The sequence below is a fragment of the Saimiri boliviensis genome, chromosome 8 (genome assembly GCF_048565385.1).
Source record: "Saimiri boliviensis isolate mSaiBol1 chromosome 8, mSaiBol1.pri, whole genome shotgun sequence".
Lineage (NCBI taxonomy): Eukaryota > Metazoa > Chordata > Mammalia > Primates > Cebidae > Saimiri > Saimiri boliviensis.
Genome location: NC_133456.1, coordinates 3,970,730 through 3,990,990, shown reverse-complemented (window position 1 = coordinate 3,990,990; position 20,261 = coordinate 3,970,730). Strand labels below are relative to the sequence as shown.

General features: G+C 38.3%; 1 protein-coding gene across 33 annotated transcripts in view; it reads left to right on the top strand.

The window, feature by feature from the left end:
* The window catches only part of SLMAP (sarcolemma associated protein), a 172,236-nt gene that overhangs the window by 135,494 nt on the left and 16,481 nt on the right, over nt 1-20,261 (top strand). For 22 of the 33 annotated variants that reach the window (XM_003936528.4, XM_039477319.2, XM_003936527.4 and 19 more), the window contains 6 exons: nt 1,868-1,948; nt 2,247-2,306; nt 14,005-14,127; nt 15,510-15,584; nt 18,882-19,202; nt 19,652-19,769. In XM_003936528.4, the coding sequence (XP_003936577.1) occupies nt 1,868-1,948; nt 2,247-2,306; nt 14,005-14,127; nt 15,510-15,584; nt 18,882-19,202; nt 19,652-19,769 (778 nt within the window). The remainder of the gene's footprint in view (nt 1-1,867; nt 1,949-2,246; nt 2,307-14,004; nt 14,128-15,509; nt 15,585-18,881; nt 19,203-19,651; nt 19,770-20,261) is intronic. The other 11 variants (XM_074403613.1, XM_039477326.2, XM_010346996.3 and 8 more) reach the window with 1 other exon arrangement.

Genomic DNA, 20,261 nt, shown 5'->3' with positions numbered 1-20,261 from the left:
GGTTATATTATACATACTGCTCTTTATTAGGCTTACTTTTTACTTAGTAGTAAATATATCTTGAATAGTTTTCATTCCATAATAGATGTATTTCATTTTCCCATTATGAACAGTACTTCAGTGAGCATCATGTATCCCATATGTACTGTGTTATTTCCTTTAGGAAAATTACTAGAAGTGGACATGCACATACAAACAATGAAATCAGGTGCATAGCATTATAAAAATAATTATATGCTTTATAAATGTATAATCTTATTGAGGAAAGAAGCTATATACACATATGCAGAATAATACAGAATATGATTAATTAGGGAAACAAAAGACACAGAGAAGATACAATTAAAAGGAGCACCATGATGGAGAAATGAAGACTTCCTTAGAGTTGATGGAACTTAAACTGTGTATTGCAGAATGAATAGGGCAAGTAGAGAGAATGGCTGTTTTGAGGTTAGGGAAATATCAAATGAAACAAATAATTGCAGGACATAATAAGGAGCATGTATCAGCCCTATAAGGAAGCTAACATGACCAAAGCAGAGCTCCTGTGGGAATTAATGCAGGGACCAGATTACAGCTAAATTCTGCCACGTAAAGCTTGACTGAGACCGTGTGGAGAATGGGAAGATGCTATAGAATTTCGTTCAGAGAAATGAGATTCTCTGCAAATGCTACCCTAAAGAATGCCATAGGCTAGGTGTGATGGTTCACACCTGTAATCCCAGCACTTGGGAGGCTGAGGCGGGAGGATTGCTTGAGCCCAGGAGTTCAAGACTAGCCTGGGCAACGTAGTGACACCCCCCTCTCAAAAAGAAAAAAGAAAAAAAGGAATCCCATTGTATATACAAATGTGCCATTACAGATGAGGATCTGGGGCCTAATTAATTGCCAGTTACCTTTAATAAACTGTTGGGCCTATAGTTAGGATTTCTGAGGGCAATTCTTTGAAAATTAGGCCTAAGATGTCTTCATTGGACCAGGCAGAAGACCTCTTGTAAATAACTTCAAAACTTTTTAAAAAGTTTTTTTCTTGGCCAGGTGCAATGGCTCATGCCTGTGATTCTAGTGCTTGGGAGGCTGAGACTGGTGAATCACTTGAGCCAGGAGTTTGAGACCAGCCTAGGCAACATAGCGAGACCTCATCTCTACAAAAAATTAAAAAGAGATAGCTGGGTATGGTGGCATGAGCTTGAAGTCCCAGCTTGCTCTGGAGGCTTGAGGCAGGAGGATCCCTTGAGCCCAGGAGGTCGGGTTTGTAGTGAGCTGTATTCATGCCACTGCATTCCAGCCTAGGCAACAGAGCAAGACCCTGTCTCAAAAAAGAAAAAAAAAAAGTTTTTTCTTACTGTGATTCAGGGACAGTTATCTTTAGAAATAAAAGGCTGTTAATTTACTTTATAAGAACTAACATGATTTTTTTTTAAGAGTTTTATTATTTGAGTACACATCTTACTAAGGCAGCCTTCTTACTAGTGTTTTTATGTAACAGAGCCTTTTCCTTTAATCATCTTTATACAGTGTCCACATCGTCCTGGGAATTTTACTGTTATTTGTTGCAGTTCTCTGAATACTTTAGCAAAGCTTGCTTCGTTTGTGTTTCTAGTTGGCAAGTGGACAGCCTTGAACAAAAGCCCCAGCCCTCAGCAAAGCAGGCATGATCCACATTATAATTTAATATGAGCTACGTGTAATAACCAGCATTCCATTTTGGACAAGGGTGGTGAAGAAGTAAGAGATTCAGTGACCTGACCTATTTTAAAAGTACTTTACAGACCTGTAGATTTTGAGCATTCATAGCCTGAATTAGTTTTATTGATAGAAGATATTTAACTGTAATAAGATTTTACTTTTATTTTTTTCTTGGTAGAAAACCAGACAAGAGCAAAGGAATCTGATTTATCAGACACTCTGAGTCCAAGCAAGGAAAAAAGCAGTGACGACACTACAGGTGAGTTTTAACCTAATGTTTATAGACCTGCAGCTATTAATGGCAGTTTAGGTATATAGATTAACATGAGTGGCGATTTCGAAGTTTGTGTTTGGGGGAAAAAAATGCTTCATCAGGTCATCCCCTTTGAATCTTGGATATTTTGTTAAAACTACTTTCAACTACCCAAATGTAATAGAAGTATCAATACCAATTGTTTATTTTGATAATGATAGCTTGCTGATAGATCTGAATACTGCCTGTAATTATATATATATATATATATATATATTTTTTTTTTTTTTTTCCCTCTCTCTAGACGCACAAATGGATGAGCAAGACCTAAATGAACCTCTTGCCAAAGTGTCCCTTTTAAAAGGTACGTTAACGTGTTTTTATGACATTGTAAACCAGGGTATAAAATCGCCCTTTGCCATGAAATCTGTTCTATATATTATGTAAAGTTTTAATTTTTAGTTAAGAGATTAAGATAGGTTCTGTAAAGTAGCAGGAACCAAAATTTTAAATTATGGTGCTCATGCCCAATATTTCAAACAATTGTAGAATAATTTGAATCAGTCAAGATTATGAGGGACAAAGTGTTAAGTGGTAGAATGTGAAATGCTGTGTTTTTTGTTTACCCTTGTGTCTCTAATAGGAATTTATTAGCACTTTTAACATAATTAGGATAAGGTGGAATTCTTTCTTGAAAGATTCACCGGTTTGCACTATTATCATATGGTAGCAGTTGTAAATTTCCTTATTTCTTGTCATCTTCATCTTCTAGTAAATATCCCCAGATTCTTATGACACTCTTCTAGAAATTTTGGACTAAGAAATTTTAGATGGTGATAAGCAGTACATATAATGAACTCTTTGTTTCACCTCTAAATAGGAAGTACCTGTATTTCTTGATATTTACTTGTTTAGCATAAAGGAGGTAAAAAATAGTCAGCATTTATAAAAATGTTTTTAAAATAAAGTTTCTTGGGGATGGTTTACTGGAAAATTGCCAACATTCAGTCTCTTTTATGTTGCCTTATTGTGCACAAGAAAAGTTGACATATATTGTAAGTTCAGCCCAATGGATTAATTAAAAATGGTGGTAGTGGTGTACTAACACCAGACAACTCTCTAGGATCAGTAGCAGCGTATGGAAATTTCTCTTTGTGGCAGTGCCTGTTGTTATGGCTGGACTAATAGTGAATCTCCTTGTCCAGGCCCCGAGCTTTGGGCTTATATAAGAAGGAGCACTCTTACTGATTTATACTTTTTTTTTTTTTTTTTGCGGTGAAGTCTCACTCTGTTCACCAGACTGGAGTATAGTAGCCCGGTCTCTGCTCACTCCAACCTCTGCCTCCTGGGTTCAGGTGATTCTCCTGCCTCAGCCTCCTGAATAGCTGGGATTACAGGCGCATGCCACTACGCCCGGCTAAATTCTTGTATTTTTAGTAGAGATGGGGTTTCACCGTGTTGGCCAGGCTGTTCCTGAACTCCTGACCTCGTGATCCTCCTGCTTCGGCCTCCTGGAGTGCTGGGATTACAGGCATGAGCCACCATGCCTGGCCCTGATTTGTACTCTTCTTAGGTGATCTTTGGTGTTGATAAGGCATGATTTTTTTCTAATGTCATAATAAAATATAAGTTAATGTTAGTATGGTCCAGAAATCTCATCTCAGAAATATAATACCATTATGGTATAAAGTGTAGTTACTGGTACTGAAAGAATCAATGTCAGACTCTGTGGGCCTTTATGGGAACGTAGAAACAAAAGAATGGAGGTATATGAGTAATGAACATACCCGTACAAAAGTAGCCCTCTTTATGGTCTTTCGTACTGCAGAACTCTCCCAGAAATTATTTTTTTCTTTTTTTGTTGTTGTATTTTGTTTTTTATTTTTGTAGGTACATAGTAGGTATGTACATTTGTGGGGTACATGAGATGTTTTGGTATAGGCATGCAGTGTTCCCAGAAATTTTTTAAACTGCCAACTTAAGATTGATTTATAGTGTTTATGATTGTGTTGATTGTATTCAAATATTATTAGTACTTTTCTGATTTTTGTAAGTCTGTTTTAGATTTGATTTTTATTCCATTGCCTACCACAATGCAGGTATTTAGTAAAACTCAGATAGTCAGTGAATGAATGAATAATCGTCTTCTTACATTAAAATTACAAAACCGCAAGAGCATTAGGAAAGTAACACTAGCCACAAAGCTGAGAGTCAAAGAACTCTGGGTTCAGTTATGGCTTTGCCATTTATTTGTAATATGTCCTTGGCAAATTGCTTAATCCCTCTGTGATTCAGGGCTTTTTCATGTATTAGATTGGGGAAATCTATAGGATTATTGTGAAGATTGAATGAGAGAGTGTGCATGGACCATTTACCATGGTGTTGGGAACTAAAGTGTTAACCACCCTAAAGAAGACAGTGATCATGATAATGATGGTGACTGATAAAAGCGGACCTATGTGTTGAAGGACTCTGAGTAACTCCTTATTAAATAAATAAGATTGTAGGGTTTTAAAATTATTTCCTGCATTATTTAGAAACAAGGAGTTGTTGGTGATGGATTTTTTCTAATTAGTAATGCATTTATTTGTTTGTTACTTTGGCAGATATCAGGAACAAATACTTTTAATCCATGAGTACCACTAAACAGTATCTATAAAAGCATTCACAATATGAACTAGGAAGTCAGATTAAAGGATGAGGTAATGAAAGGGGAAGATGTAGGAAAAAGACTGGACAATATAAGATGCATGGGGTGGGGGTTGCTATGTGCAGATGCTGTTAGTAATTGCTTCAGGGGGCATTGATGAAGATGGGTCAGAGTTTCCCTGACCTTGATTAAAGTTAAGGTGAAAGAACTTCTAAGACTTCCCTTGCATTTCTGTAGATTGCCAACTTTGGTTAATGAAGTAGTATCTTTATAAATTCCTGCTGAAAGAATTTGTGGCTTGATTTTTAAATTTTTATTAATTTTTTTTACTGATTTTGTTTCATTTTTAGAGATGAGGTCTTGCTAAGTTGCTCAGGTTGGTCTTGAACTTCTGAGCTCAAGCATTCCTCACTTCAGCCTCTCAAGTAGCTGGGACTACAGCCACCTACCCAGCTTGTTTGCTTTCTCTCTCTCTCTTTCTCTCTCTCTCTCTCTCTCTCTCTCTCTCTCTCTCTCTCTGCAGCTTGATATTAAGAACAGACCATTAAGTCGGTCAGTGATTGGATGTAAAGAAAAATCACCCTGGCCGGACGTCATGGCTCACGCCTGTAATCCCAGCACTTTGGGAACCCGAGGCGGGCGGGTCATGAGGTCAGGAGTTGGAGACCAGACTGGCCAAGATGGTGAAACCCCATCTCTACTACAAAAATACAAAAATTAGCCAGGAGCAATGATGGGTGCCTCTAATCCCAGCTACTCCAAAGGAGGCTGAGGCAGGAGAATCGCTTAAACCTGGGAGGTGGATGTTGCAGTGAGCCGAGATCATGCCACTGTACTCTAGCCTGGGCAATAGAGCACGACTCAGTCTCCAAAAAGAAAAAGAAAAAAGAACCAGCCGGGCGCGGTGGCTCAAGCCTGTAATCCCAGCACTTTGGGAGGCCGAGGCGGGTGGATCACGAGGTCAAGAGATCGAGACCATCCTGGTCAACATGGTGAAATCCCGTCTCTACTAAAAATACAAAACATTAGCTGGGCATGGTGGCGCGTGCCTGTAATCCCAGCTACTCAGGAGGCTGAGGCAGGAGAATTGCCTGAACCCAGGAGGCGAAGGTTGCAGTGAGCCGAGATCGTGCCATTGCACTCCAGCCTGGGTAACAAGAGCGAAATTCGGCCTCAAAAAAAAAAAAAAAAAGAAAAAAGAAAAATCATCCAAGTAGAAGGAGGCATATTTTAGAAGAGTCTCCGGGAGATAATTATCATAGCCCTCTATGGTCATTATAGTTTTTATTTTGTAAAATTTCTCTTGTAAAAGTTTTACAAATTCTTTTTATTTATTTATTTTTTATTTTATTTTTATTTATGGATTTATTTTACTTTAGGTGCATACTATATCTGGCATTTCTCTTAAAAATGATGTATTATCTTTACTTTTTAGTTATCCTTGATTATGTGTGGTTATGCTTTATATAATTAGGTTCAGTAGACTGACATAATTTTCTCTTAAAAGTATAAATTACTAGGCCAGCATGTTGACCTTTAGAGCTATATAAAGAAGCTACATTTATTTTCCTTATTCAAACTCTGTGTCTGACTTCCTGAACCATTATTTTCAAGTTTTTTTCCCACCTTTTTAAAAAAATAGCCAATCTTTATTTAGAATTATTGTGTACTACTTGTCATATTAGTCGACGAGGACAAGGAAAATAATAATAAATATTTATTATGAGATATAATTAAAATGATGATTGCAATAGTACTTTTTCCTTGATATAGTTATCATTTTGATCTATTTATGCTACTTTTAAATGAGAAATAAATCAAACTATGTTTTCTATATGCTTGAAACCATCTCCCATGAAACATTTTTTAAAAAATTGAATTCACTTCAAATCATGTCTGTTGCAAATTTGCTCTATTTTGGGAACCTTGCCAGGGACTGCAGTGGTTTTAAAGTTTAATAAGACAGTCAGGCTAGGCATGGTGGCTCATGCCTATAATCCCAACACTTTGGGAGGCCGAGGCGGCCTGATCACTTGAGCCCAGGAATTTGAAACCAGCCTGGGCAGCATAGCAAAACCTCATCTCTACAAAAATTAGCCAGGCATGGTGGTGTGTGTCTGTAGTCTTAGCCACTCAGGAGGCTGAGGTGGGAGGATCACTTGAGCCCAGAAGGAAGAGGTTGCAGTGAGCCCAGATATGCCACTACACTCTAGCCTGGGTGACAGAGCAAGACTCTGTGTCAAAACAAAGACAAGGCCGGGCATGGTAGCTCACGCCTGTAATCCAAGCACTTTGGAGGCCCAGGTGGGTGGATCACCTGAGGTCGGGAGTTCAAGACCATCCTGACCGGACCAACATGGTGAAACCCAGTCTTAAAAAAACAAACAAAAAAAACCCCCAAAAAACAAAACTATCCTTGGGATTTAAGGGATTTCTAGACAAACTAGTAATAGTAAATTTTTTAAAACTTTGTATTTTCCTTATGCCTCAACGTCTCCACAAACAGGCTATGAACACTCTGCCCTGGCAACTAGATGCACCAGTGTGATAAGGCTGGTCCCTGCTACAAGTTCCCCTTCCCTGACAGTGTCCTAATGAAATTTAATGAAATCACCTCATGCCTTTTGTTGTTTGTGTATCCTGACCCTCAATACAAGCTTTTGCCTACAGACCCTCACTCTATCAGTTATACCTGTTTGGTGAGCCCATTTCTTGGGCTCTCATATGGTTCCCTGCATGGTGTACCTTGCCTCCCTCTCTGGGACCTTTGAGTATAATACATAATTTAGTTTTATATGCCTTTCCAAGTATAATTCCCACAGCTGTGTTGGAGTATTCCTTAAGGACCCCACAAGGGGACTTACTCCTTCCCCTATTTTCCACACAGACAGGTATAAATGATAAGCTGATTATTGGTGATTGTTGCATAGAATGTCCAGGGTTTGTTTGTTTGTTTGTTTGTTTGTTTTGGAGGATGGGGAAGAAAGGCATTTTGAGTTTCATGGGACAAAAGTCATTGAAATGACTCTATAAATAGTGTGTCTTACCATATGTGATATATTCAGTGATTTTAAAAAAAGCTAAACTAAACCTGAACCTGATCAAGACTATAGCTTCAACTGCCAATTTGTAGGACAACCAGCAAAATCCAGAATGTGGAAGATTCTACAGGAGACACAACCCAGCTTCTTTAGCAAATAAATTAGAAGGGGGGAAAAAGGAAAGGGGATGGGAGAAATCCTATAAATTAAGAGAGATTTAAGAGATATGTCAACTAACTACAATGCATGAACCTTGTATGAACCTTCATTCAAACAATTCAACTGTAAAATAAATTTGGAACAATGGAAAATGTTAATACTGACTGGATATCAAGCAATTAAGAATTTGCTCATTTTTTTTCCAGTGTGATTATAGTATTATAGGTATTATTTCTTTGTAATATTGTCTTAAAGATGTTATAGATTTTTTTAAAATTTACATCTGTAAAATATCTTTAAATGAGTAGGATTACAAGAAGAGTAGATAAAAGAATATTTCCTTCTTAGAAAAAGGAAATATTAAAAATCACAAGCTAGATCATACGGGTTGGGTTTGAGGATTGATAAGTATAATTAAAGTTTGTTCACATAATCCTTTGAGTGTTTTGTAAGGTGGAGTGATCATTATAACAATTCAGTGGCTTCTGAGCACAGCAATGATATGATCAGATCTGTATTTGGGGAGGTTTATTGAATGAACTGGAATAGACAGAGGCTACAAGTAGAGCCATCAGGAGGCTTAATCATTTGAGAGTCTGAACTAGGGTAATTACTGTGGAAATTTAAGAGAACAAAACCCACTTGAGGCCCTGGTATTCTTATCTTTTATCTCTCCCTTGGTAACCTTATCTAGAATCCATTGGCCTGAGATACTATATATGGGAGAGAGATGAAAGTCAGCTATAACTCCAGGATTTGACACTGAGTGACTGAAAATTAACACACATTTGTTTCTGGAAGAAAAAGTGTCCTATTGTAAACAGTGCTGCAGTGAACATTCATGTGCACATGTCCTTATAGTAGGACGATTTATAATCCTTTGGATATATACCCAGTAAGGAAACCATCATTCTCAGCAAACTGACACAAGAGCAGAAAATCAAACACCGCATGTTCTCACTCATAGGCGGGTGTTGAACAGTGAGAACACACGGACACAGGGAGGGGAGCACTACACACTGGGGTCTGTTTCAGGGAAATAGGGGAGGGACAGTGGGGAGTTGGGGAGAGAGAGCATGGGGAGCAATGCCAGATACAGGTGATAGGGAAGAAGGCAGCAAACCACACTGCCACGTATGTACCTATGCAACAATCTTGCATGTTCTTCACTTGTACCCCAAAACCTAAAATGCAATTAAAAAAAAAAAGTGTCCTGGTGGCAGCTGTAATGGTTTTAATTTGGCACATGCTAAACAGGAAGAGTGACCATGAGTTTGCCTGGAACCATTTATGCCTATTGCCCTAGCATCATTATCATCAAAAGTGCTCTCTTTCATATTCAAAGATGTCCCAGTTTTATATGGTCACCCTAGAAACTGGAGGCGAAGCTGGATGTGCAGAACAGAAACTAGAACCAACAAGTGATTTTCTTTTATTTCTCTGATGTTTTATTGACCTGAGAGGTACAGAGATAAGATACACAAGGAGGCTATAGACAGAAAACAGGAACCAGGTTTGGAAATTCTCTGCACAGGGATGATCAGTGGTAGGGAATTTCTAGTGAAATAAAAGAACAATGGGGAAAATAAAAGATCCAGCTGTTGAGAAGGAACCTGGCAGTTCAGAAAGAGTGGCAAAGGGATAAGAATTGACAATAAGAGGCTGCCACCTGAGACTGTTTCACATGGCCACACGTATCCACAATGGAAAGATGATTTTGATTATCCTGCATTGCGAAGGTTATTCTCATCAACCAAGCCTGCAACTAAAGGGAAGAGTGATAATAATGGAAAGAGAACACATCCACTTGCCAGGTCACTTTTATCAGTTGATGACATGACCTATGTTTTGGCTAGATCAGCTTTTCACAAGCATGCACCTGCAAAATAGAATTTGGGAAAAAAAATTCTTTGATATGGCCCTTTACCAAGTGGTTCAGTGTGTCTTAAATATATTTAGAGCAAAGGTCAGAGTTTAAGTTGAATCTCCAGTCACTCTTTTAAAGATACTTTGTAACACTAAATTTAATTTTAGGATATTATGTAGGTAGGTATTCTGTGAGCCAGGGCTGGTTAATTTAGTCAGTTCATTTCTAGTATGAATTTACAGGATTTAGCTTTGGTCTGAGAAAAACTGGCCCCTGGCCCAGACTGTGCACCAGGCAGTCCTAAAGATAAACAATTCGTGTTAAGGAAAAAACAGGTTCTGTTAATCTTTACAACTTATATTAGTTACTCTTAAATAACATTTGTTTCCATGTGAGTTACATGTCTAAATAAAATTACTTTGGACCCAAGCCACAATAAGCTAAAATGCATTTTCCTACACAACCATGTGATTACAATGAGACCTTGATCAACCTTTACATAGAAAGAATTGCTCATTAGTCTTTGATTTAAAAAAAAATAATAAGGTACTTGGTTTTCTAGAAAGAGGATCTGCACACTAAGTACTCAATTCGTTTGAATATAGTTAGATTATTATGTCTGTGATTATTATTATTATTATTTTTAAGATGGGGTTTCACCATGTTGCTCAGGCTGATCTTGAACTCCCGACCTCAGGTGATCTGCCCACCTTGGCCTCCAAAGTGCTTGGATTATAGGCGTGAGCCACCATGCCCAGCCTGTCTGTGTTTATTAAGCTTAATTTGTAAAGATTTTTGGCATCTCCACTTCTGTGATCAAACACTATATAGCGTTCAAGACCAGCCTGGGCAACATAGTGAGACCCTGTCTCTACCAAAAAACAACAAAACTTAGCCAGGCACAGTGGTGCAAGTCTGGCTAAGTGCCAGCTATTCTTGAGGCTGAGGTATGAGAATTGCTTGAGCCCAGGAGGTAGAGGCTACAGTGAATAGACATTGTGACACTGTGCTCTAGCCTGGCCAACGGCAGATCCTGCCTCGAATTGAAAGAAAACAAAACAAAGAATCAGTTACAGACATGATGGCCTTTATGCTTAAATATGTCAGTGTGCATTTCTTATTTCTTTTATGTAACCACCATACAATTCTCAAAATTAAGAAATTAACATGGGTACATTACTATTCTCAAATCCAAATACCTTGTTCACATTTTGACAGTTTTCTTAGTAATGTTCTTTATGACATGGCCCAGCATGGTAGCTCATGCCTGTAATCCCAGCACTTTATGAGGCCAAGGATCACTTAAGCCCAGGGGTTCAAGATCAGCCTGTTGCAACATAGCAAGACCCTATCTCTACAAAAAAATTAAAAATTTTGCTGGGCATGGTAGCACATATCTGTGGTCCCAGCTACTCAGGAGGCTGAGGAAGGGGGATAGCTTGATCCCAGAAGGTCAAGTTGAGGCTGCAGTGAAGTGTGATGGCACCACTATACTCTAGATTATGCAACAGAGCAAGACCCTGTCTCAAAAAAAGAGAAACCAAGATCTAAATGTTTGGTGTCCTCATTGCTACTGGTGTATAATTGCTTCTAGCCCCACTCAGTGGACAGACTTAAGAAGTGTGTGTGTGCATGTGTATGTGTGTACAGTTGGACACACATCTATATTTCTATATGTGTAACTTCAGATTTATTCAAGTTCATACCCTACACCAGAGGATTAATCCTTTTTTTTCTTTTCTTTTTTCCTTTTTTTTTTTTTGAAACAGAGTCTCACTCTGTTGCCCAAGCTGGAGTGCAGTGGCATGATCTCGCCTCACTGCAGCCTCTGCCTCCCAAATTCAAGTGATTCTCCTGCCTCAGCCTCCCGAGTAGCTGGTACTACAGGTGTGCGTCACCAAATCCAGTTAATTTTTGTATTTTTAGTAAAGACAGGGTTTTACTATGTTGCCCAGGCTGGTTTCGAACTCCTTACCTTAAGTGATTCACCTGCATTGGCCTCCCAAGGTACTGGGATTATAGGTGTAACACGGCCCAGAGGATTAATTCTATCTTACTTATTTTTGTATCTGTAATTCTCTTCTTCAACGGTGAGAAAAGCGGCATCCTTTATCTACAATATATTTATTTGAGCATTTTTAGAATACCCAGAAGGTTGTTTCAGAATTAATAGCCAGTGCTTTTATAAAAAAGAAATGTGTGTATAATTTTTTTTTCTTGGTTATCAAATTATTAACATAGAGCAATAGTCCTCAACATGGAACATTTTACCTCTCAGGGGATGTTTGGCAATATCTGAAGACATTTTTAGTTGTTGTGACCTGGGGGGTGGGGCATGGTGAGGGGCTACTGAATCTAGTGGATAGAGACCAGGAAAACTACTAAACATCCTACAATTCATAGGTTAGTCCCACAGCAAAGATTTTATTCAGCCCAAAATGTCAATAGTGCTAAGGTTGGAAAACTCTATCACAGAGCAAGGAAAATATCTACTTGAAGAATTAATGTCAATGTTTTTGTCAGACCACTTGAATGTAAGATACAGGCATTATGATGCTTCTCTCCTAAATATTCCTTTAAAAAAGGAGCATTGTTCTACATAATGACAAATGCAGAAATGGGAGCCAGGACCTTTGCAGACTCTAGTGGATGGTGTTGAAAGAGCTGTGAGAGTTTTGTAGCTAATGCAACAGTGTCTCTGGAAAGTCTCTCTCTGTCTCTTTCTCTGTCTCTATGCCCCCTCCCTGGCCAAAAGACCTTTTGAAGGAAGAGTTAACAGGTTGACTGGAGTAGATGAATTCTTTTTTTCTTTTTTTGGAGACAGAGTCTTGGTCTGTCACCCAAGCTGGAGTGCAGTGGTGTGATCTTGGCTCACTGCAATCTCCACCTTCTGGGTTCAAGGGATTCTTGTGCCTCAGCCTCCTGAGTAGCTGGGATTAGAGACGCTCATCACCACACCCAGCTAATTTTTAGTAGGGACAGGGTTTAGCCATATTGCCCAGACTGTTCTCAAACTTCTGACCTCAGGTGATCTGCCTGCCTCAGCCTCCCAGAGTGCTAGGATTACAGGCATGAACCACCATGCTTGACCTAGAATAAAATTTTTCTAGAGAGAAAAATAGGATATAATCTATGAATATGAAAGTATGTATATGTAATTTCCAAAACCTATTGTAATTGTATTGGTGAAAGTTATTCTTAGCTCTTTTTTGGTGGATTGAAGTTATTATGCTGAGGTACTTATAAGCCAAAGTGATACTCAAATAGAATACACTAGAAGAATATGGCTTACCTGATGATATGTTTATTACAGGCAATATTCAGTAGCAGAAAGTTTTAATACAATGAAAAAAGAGCAGAGCGACTGGAGAGGAAGGAGGTTAGGGGAAGGGGCATATTTGAAATAGAATGCTGGATTTAATTTATTTCAGTGAAACCACTTGGGTTACATCATTTAATATATTCAGCAGATATTTTGTTGTTTTGTTTTGTTTTTGTTTGTTTTTTGAAACAAAGTCTTGCTTTGTGGCCCAAGCTGGAGTATAGCAGTGTGATCTCGGCTCACTGCAGCCTCTGCCCCGTGGGTTCAAGCAGTTCTCCTGCCTCAGCCTCCCATGTAGCTGGGACTACAGGCGCGTGCCACCACGCCTGGCTAATTTTTTATATTTTTAGCAGGGACAGGGATTCACCATATAGCCAGGATGGTCTTGATTTCCTGACCTCCTTTGTGATCCGTCCGCCTCAGAAAAATGCTGGTTCACAGGCGTGAACCACCGGGCCCGGCCCAGATATTTGTTATATGTGTGTGTTGGGGGAAAGGTGATGACAAAGTAGGCTCAGTAGAGCTTTCAGCCTAGTTTTTATTTTGCGTTTCATAATTAGGGTAATTGTGCTAAAATTTAGCTGCTTCTTGATGAAGAGTTTCTTTTTGTTATCCATATTCAGTTAAGTTCCAAGTAAAATTTTTCTGACTGGTTATCAAGAAATTTCAAAATGATGAAGAATAGCATTTTGCTCATCTTACTGAATTTCAAGTCTCAATAAGCGATGAATTATAATCTATCACTGTAGTTATTTATTTTTATGCTAAAATTGTGAACATATAATTTATGTTAACATATCTTTTATAGTGTCATCACCATGATTACTAATATATATAACTGTATTTGTGTTTTCTCCCAACTACTAAAATGCTTACTAGAGTTTGCTTCTAAGTTTTATTTAACTTAGTGATTCTGTTGTTTAACTATGTATGTGTAAACATCAAAGAGATTACCAGTCTTTTATTGTAGAGATGATAGCGTGATACTAACTCTTGCTTTTAAAATAAACATGTTTTTGTCAGATGACTCGCAGGGTGCACAGTCAGAAATTGAGGCAAAACAAGAAATACAGCATCTTCGAAAGGAATTGATCGAAGCCCAGGAGCTAGCTAGAACAAGTAAACAAAAATGCTTTGAACTTCAAGGTGAGATCAAGATTACTTTGGCTCTTTAGGGATGTGTGGAGGCAGCACAGTATAAATGGATGGTCCCAAACTTGGAGTCCGGAGGCGCGTTTCAGATTCACAACTTTATGAGATATGTGATCTTGTTATGTTTACTTGACCTCTCTAAACTTGTGTTTCAGGTCAGTAAAATGAGGAGGGTTACAGTTGCTCTACCTTCACACTATTGATGTGAAAATCAAGTAAGATCTTTACTAATTGAGAGATCTTTTTTTTTTTTTTTTTTTTTTTGAGACAGAGTTTCGCTCTTGTTACCCAGGCTGGAGTGCAATGGCGCGATCTCGGCTCACCGCAACCTCCGCCTCCTGGGTTCAGGCAATTCTCCTGCCTCGGCCTCCCGAGTAGCTAGGATTACAGGCATGTGCCACCATGCCCAGCTAATTTTTTGTATTTTTAGTAGAGACGGGGTTTCACTATGTTGACCGGGATGGTCTCGATCTCTCGACCTCGTGATCCACCCGCCTCGGCCTCCCAAAGTCCTGGGATTACAGGCTTGAGCCACCGCGCCCGGCCTAATTGAGAGATCTTAATAGTTAATTGCATATTAAGTAAAACAAAAGGAAAACTCAAATTTCTAAATTTTAGTTACAACTCATGTTAGCTAATGTCCTGGCCACTTTCTTTTCTAGTAGCTCACTTATCTGTAGTGTCATAAGCCGGTGGCATCTGTACAGTTCCCTAGAGCTTACATTTCTGTATCATTCACAGTAACTACCTAGTTGCAGACAATTAATAATTCAAAGAGCCTTAAAATGAGAAAGTGAATGACCTATGGAGTCCTCATGTTCTCCAAGATGGCCTTCCTGCCTAGTAGGAGGATTTAAGTCCCAGGTGGGAACTGGGAACTTCTTGTTACTACTTCTTTCCTGCTTCTTGAAGAAATTAGAGTTGGTATTCACTTAACTTGAACCTTTTGGAGGATCCAGGCCAATATATTAAATTACAATGAAAAAATATTTAGTAAACAGCAATTATTTAGTTTAGTGTTTACTATGTGCTTGGCAGTAAATATGAGAAGTTTAAGTCTTTTTAAAAATTTAAGTTCAAAATGCTGATTAACAGTTATGAAGACTGCTTACCATGTTAAGGAAAGAACATATTATCTTGGTGATACCAGGTCCAGAAAAGTCTACTACTCAGTTGAATACATTTATTACTTAGCACAGTTTTGTGCTCCTAAAATCTTTAACTAACTGCTAATACTGATAATACTTGCTCCCTAACTTCTGTTTCTTTCAGTTAGCTTTTAGGAGAGAATTTTAAAAGAAATTTCTAGCTGCTCAACTCTGAATACTTTCATTAATTCACAAAACTATTAATAGATACTGTGTTTTTACTTTTAGCTCTTTTGGAAGAAGAAAGAAAAGCATATCGAAATCAAGTTGAGGAATCCACTAAACAAATACAGGTTCTTCAAGGTATGGAAGGCTATTTGAGATGGTTATTATGTGTTTGTTTTTAGTGATTCGAAAGGAATGGAGGCCCAGTACGGTGGCTCACGCCTGTAATCCCAGCATTTGGATGCATCACCTGAGGTCAGGAATTTGAGACCAGTGTGGCCCACATGGCAAACCCCTGTCTTTACTAAAAATACAAAAATTAGCTGGGCATGATGGCACATGCCTGTAATTTCAGCTCCTCTGAGGCAGGAGGATCACTTGAACCCAGGAGGCAGAGGTTGCAGTGAGCTGAGATTACACCACTGCACTCCAGCCTAGGAGACAGAGCAACACTCCGTCTCAAAAAAAAGGAATGAAAAGTAAGAAAGCAGAGAGTCCCCATTAATCATGGCCTTGATTCTCTAGAACCTCACATTTTAACATAGCTCTTGGTGGAGCTTAATTTATTTATTTTTTTAAGAAAATTCCAGGGAAGATGGTCCAGTACTCCAGTATTTAGACAGAGTGGAAAAAGCAGAGGTGAAGATTTGGAGTTGGTAAGACTGTCACTTTCTGGGTTATGTCATGAGTTCCTACAGAGGGCCTTTGGATAGGAAATCTATTCGAGCGACTCTGTGCATCAGCACTTTGAGCTTGCTGATATTATGTGTATATATTAATTGCTCGTGTAGATATATTGACATCTAATGCTCACAACACACTTGTATTTCAAGAAAAATTATATATCACATGGAATAGGATAGTGGTCTCTGCACTGACTTCATTGATAATGGCTATTCTTCTTATCACAATTTTGCTAGTTCTTTGTCTGGGCTATCACGGGGTCATTACAGAAATTTCCAGAAAGACCTCTGCCTGTCAAGTGTTTACTTCAAGCTGGAGCTTCTGGTGTATTATGATGAGATTGTATGATAACTCAGGAGAGGTATTCCTTTCCCATGCCGTTGTAAAATTCCTAAATTTTTTTGCCTTCTTGTCAAAGAAGGAGCTAATGTATTAAAATTTTAGCTTGAGAAATAGGTGGGGAAGAAATCAAATAGACAAATAATCACTATTCAGAAGAGAAGGAAGAGTCATTGTATGAAACCCAAGATACTTGCCCAAAAATATCCCAGAGAAAAACTAGTCTTTTTGGTTTTGTTTTTTGAGTGAGACACTTGAATTATTTAAAATTAGAATTTCTAAGGTATGTCGTATGTGGTAAATTTTTTTTGTCTTATTTTGTTTTGTTTTTTGAGACAGAGTTTCGCTCTTGTTTCCCAGGCTGGAGTGCAATGGCTGTATCTTGGCTCACCGCAACCTCCACCTCCTGGGTTCAAGTGATTCTCCTGCCTCAGCCTCCCGAGTAGCTGGGATTACAGGCATGCACCACCACGCCCGGCTAATTTTTTGTATTTTTGGTTAGTAGAGATAGGATTTCTCCATATTGGTCAGCCTGGTCTCAAACTCCTGACCTCGTGATCCACCCTCCTCTGCCTCCCAAAGTGCTGGGATTACAGGCGTGAGTCACCGTGCCCAGCCTGTCATATGCGTTTTTAAATTGAAAGCTCTCGCCGGGCGCGGTGGCTCAAGCCTGTAATCCCAGCACTTTGGGAGGCCGAGGCGGGTGGATCACAAGGTCGAGAGATCGAGACCATCCTGGTCAACATGGTGAAACCCCGTCTCTACTAAAAATACAAAAAATTAGCTGGGCGTGGTGGCGTGTGCCTGTAATCCCAGCTACTCAGGAGGCTGAGGCAGGAGAATTGCCTGAGCCCAGGAGGCGGAGGTTGCGGTGAGCCGAGATCGCGCCATTGCACTCCAGCCTGGGTAACAAGAGCGAAACTCTGTCTCAAAAAAAAAAAAAAAAAAAGAAAGCTCTTAAAACTCCTATTGTAGTTTAATGCTATTACCCATTCGTTTGTATAATCTGATTTGAATCTCTATTTTCATCCTAGACTGTGTAGGGGCAATTTTTCCTAAAGGTTCTGTGACATAGTGCTGCCTTTGTTTTAAACCTGTCTTGCCCAGGCATCATTGAGTGCCCCCTAGTGCCAGCATGTGTATTTCACAACTCTATCAACAAATCATGATCATTTCTGGCCGTTGTGCCCTTTCAGATTCCAAACTTATTACCTCTCAGTCCTTCCTACAAACTTAGAAAGTCTAATATCTTCTTAATGTTTACTTACATAGCAACTTCCCTTTCTCCCACCACTAAATCCTTTTATAATTATTTTCCTTTGAAACCATGTTGGCCAGGGTGATCTCAAACTCCTGACCTCAGGTGATCCACCCACCTGGACCTCCCAAAGTGCTAGGATTACAAGTGTGAGCCACCACACCCAGCCCATCAAGTTTGATTTTATATAAGTTATTTCTGGTTTGGGTCATGAGCACAAAACCAGATATTTTAAATATATATATATATACCACTTCAATGAGGTGATATTCATTAATTTTATTAACTCATTAATTCAACCAATAATTGTTGATTGTTTTCTATGTCAGATATTGGGATATCCCCAGTACTTGACAGCTGTGAGCAAAACAAATGTCCTACACACGTGAGGTGTACAGTCTAGTAGAAAAGATAAACAATAAGCAAATTAATAGATAATATGATGTCCAATAAGGACTTCAAAGGAAAATAAAGCAGAGTAAAGAGCCAGAGAACAACAGTGGGCTGTTTTTTTATAGAAGTCATCAGAAAAGGCATCTTTAAAGAATTGACATTTGAACAGAAAAATTAATCAAGAGCATCAACTGTTTGATGCTTACCATTTGACCAAGCAATTCTACACATAGGATTCACCCTAAAAAAAAAAAAGAAAGAAAGAAAGAAAATAGTATGGTATATAGTGTTTAAACACTGAACAGCCTAAAATATCAAAAATAAAGGGTTGGGCAAATAAGTTATATATACCATAACTATTTTTTGTTGAAAGAGTTTCATCATACTCCAGCTCTCTCCTGAATATTAAAAAAAAAAGTTTCATCAATTGAAGGATGGGGAACACTGTATATGTTATGATCACTCCCTATTTAATGTTTGTTTTTATATGTGTATAAATGTATAGAAAAAATCTAGAAGGATAAATACCAAAATGTTAGAAGTAGTTTTCTGTGTGTTGGGGAGATAAAGATCACTGGTTTTTTTTCCTCTTTGATATCTGTATTTTGACACTTTCTGCATCAAATGTGGATTTTTTATACACTTTAATCAAAAGCAACAGCTCTGACAACCCAGGCTATGCATTAACTACAAACCTGTATGGACTGTTCTTTTATTTCTAATTCCAATGGGCCAAGAAAATGATGGATATACTTTTGCAGCCCAGTTGCAGAGGTTACACATCAATATTGAGAATCTCCGGGAGGAGAAGGACAGAGAAATCACAAGTACTAGAGATGAATTGCTTAGTGCCCAAGATGAAATTTTGCTCCTTCATCAAGCAGCAGAAAAGGCTGCCTCTGAGCGGGACACTGACATTGCTTCTTTACAAGAAGAGCTTAAGAAGGTGAGAGCTGAGCTTGAGCGGTGGCGGAAAGCAGCATCTGAATATGAGAAAGAAATCACGAGTCTGCAAAACAGTTTTCAGCTTAGATGTCAACAGTGTGAGGACCAGCAGAGAGAGGAAGCAACAAAGTTGCAAGGTGAATAAATGTATTTTACATAAAACTCTTAACTTTTGACACTGATAACTTCATAACTTGTTTAAAAAAAACACCATGCAGGTTTTGCAGACTTTGATAGCAATCAGTTGTATAATCCAATGTTTTTGTATCAGAGCTAAAAATATATTTTCAGGTCTGCAAGTTCTACTTAAATTTATATTTTTACAGTTTTATATTTTATTTTAAAATTGTTAAAAATTGCTTGCCTTTTAAAAATGAAGTCAAAAAAAATAGTATTCAAATAAAAGCTGATGTCACTCCTTGAGGTATACATGCAAAGAAACAGGAATCAAATAATTAACCATGTAAAATGTACATGCTTTTAAGGGGAAAAATTATGTTCTTTTCTGCAATATTTTTCTTTATCCTTTGAAATATTATGGAAGTTATGTTTCTGTATTAACAAATATGTTTTGGGACTATTTTAGGTGAACTGGAGAAGTTGAGAAAGGAATGGAATGCATTGGAAACTGAATGCCATTCTCTAAAAAGGGAAAATGTTTCACTATCATCAGAATTGCAACGGCAAGAAAAAGAACTGCACAAGTATGCAGGAACTCTGTTTTTCAGATATAAATATTTCTTTAACTTAAATTTTCATCTAAATTAAATTTAATTTTAATATTTAAATACTTTACAGGAGCAAATGTTCAGCCAGTCTCTGTTTGGCTATTTGACAGGTTAACCATACTGAATAAATACTTTTTTTTTTTTCTTGCCACCACCATTATCCTGCATGTCCTTTCCTTGTATTCATGGAATACAGATTCATTAAATGTCCCAAGGAAACCCTGAACAAACAACAGAAGTCTGTAATTCATAGTTGAACTTGCCCTATAAATTAATAAATTTTAAATATCAATTGCTTTTCTTTCACACCAGTGATCTCCTCTTTTAGTAAGGGTGATCAGGAAGTGACTGTGATGAAGACTTTGTAAGGCTGGGTGCAGTGGCTCACATTTGTAATGCCAACACTTTGGGAGGCCGAGGTAGGAGGATCGTTTGAGCCTGAGAGTTCAAGATCAGCCTGGTCAACGT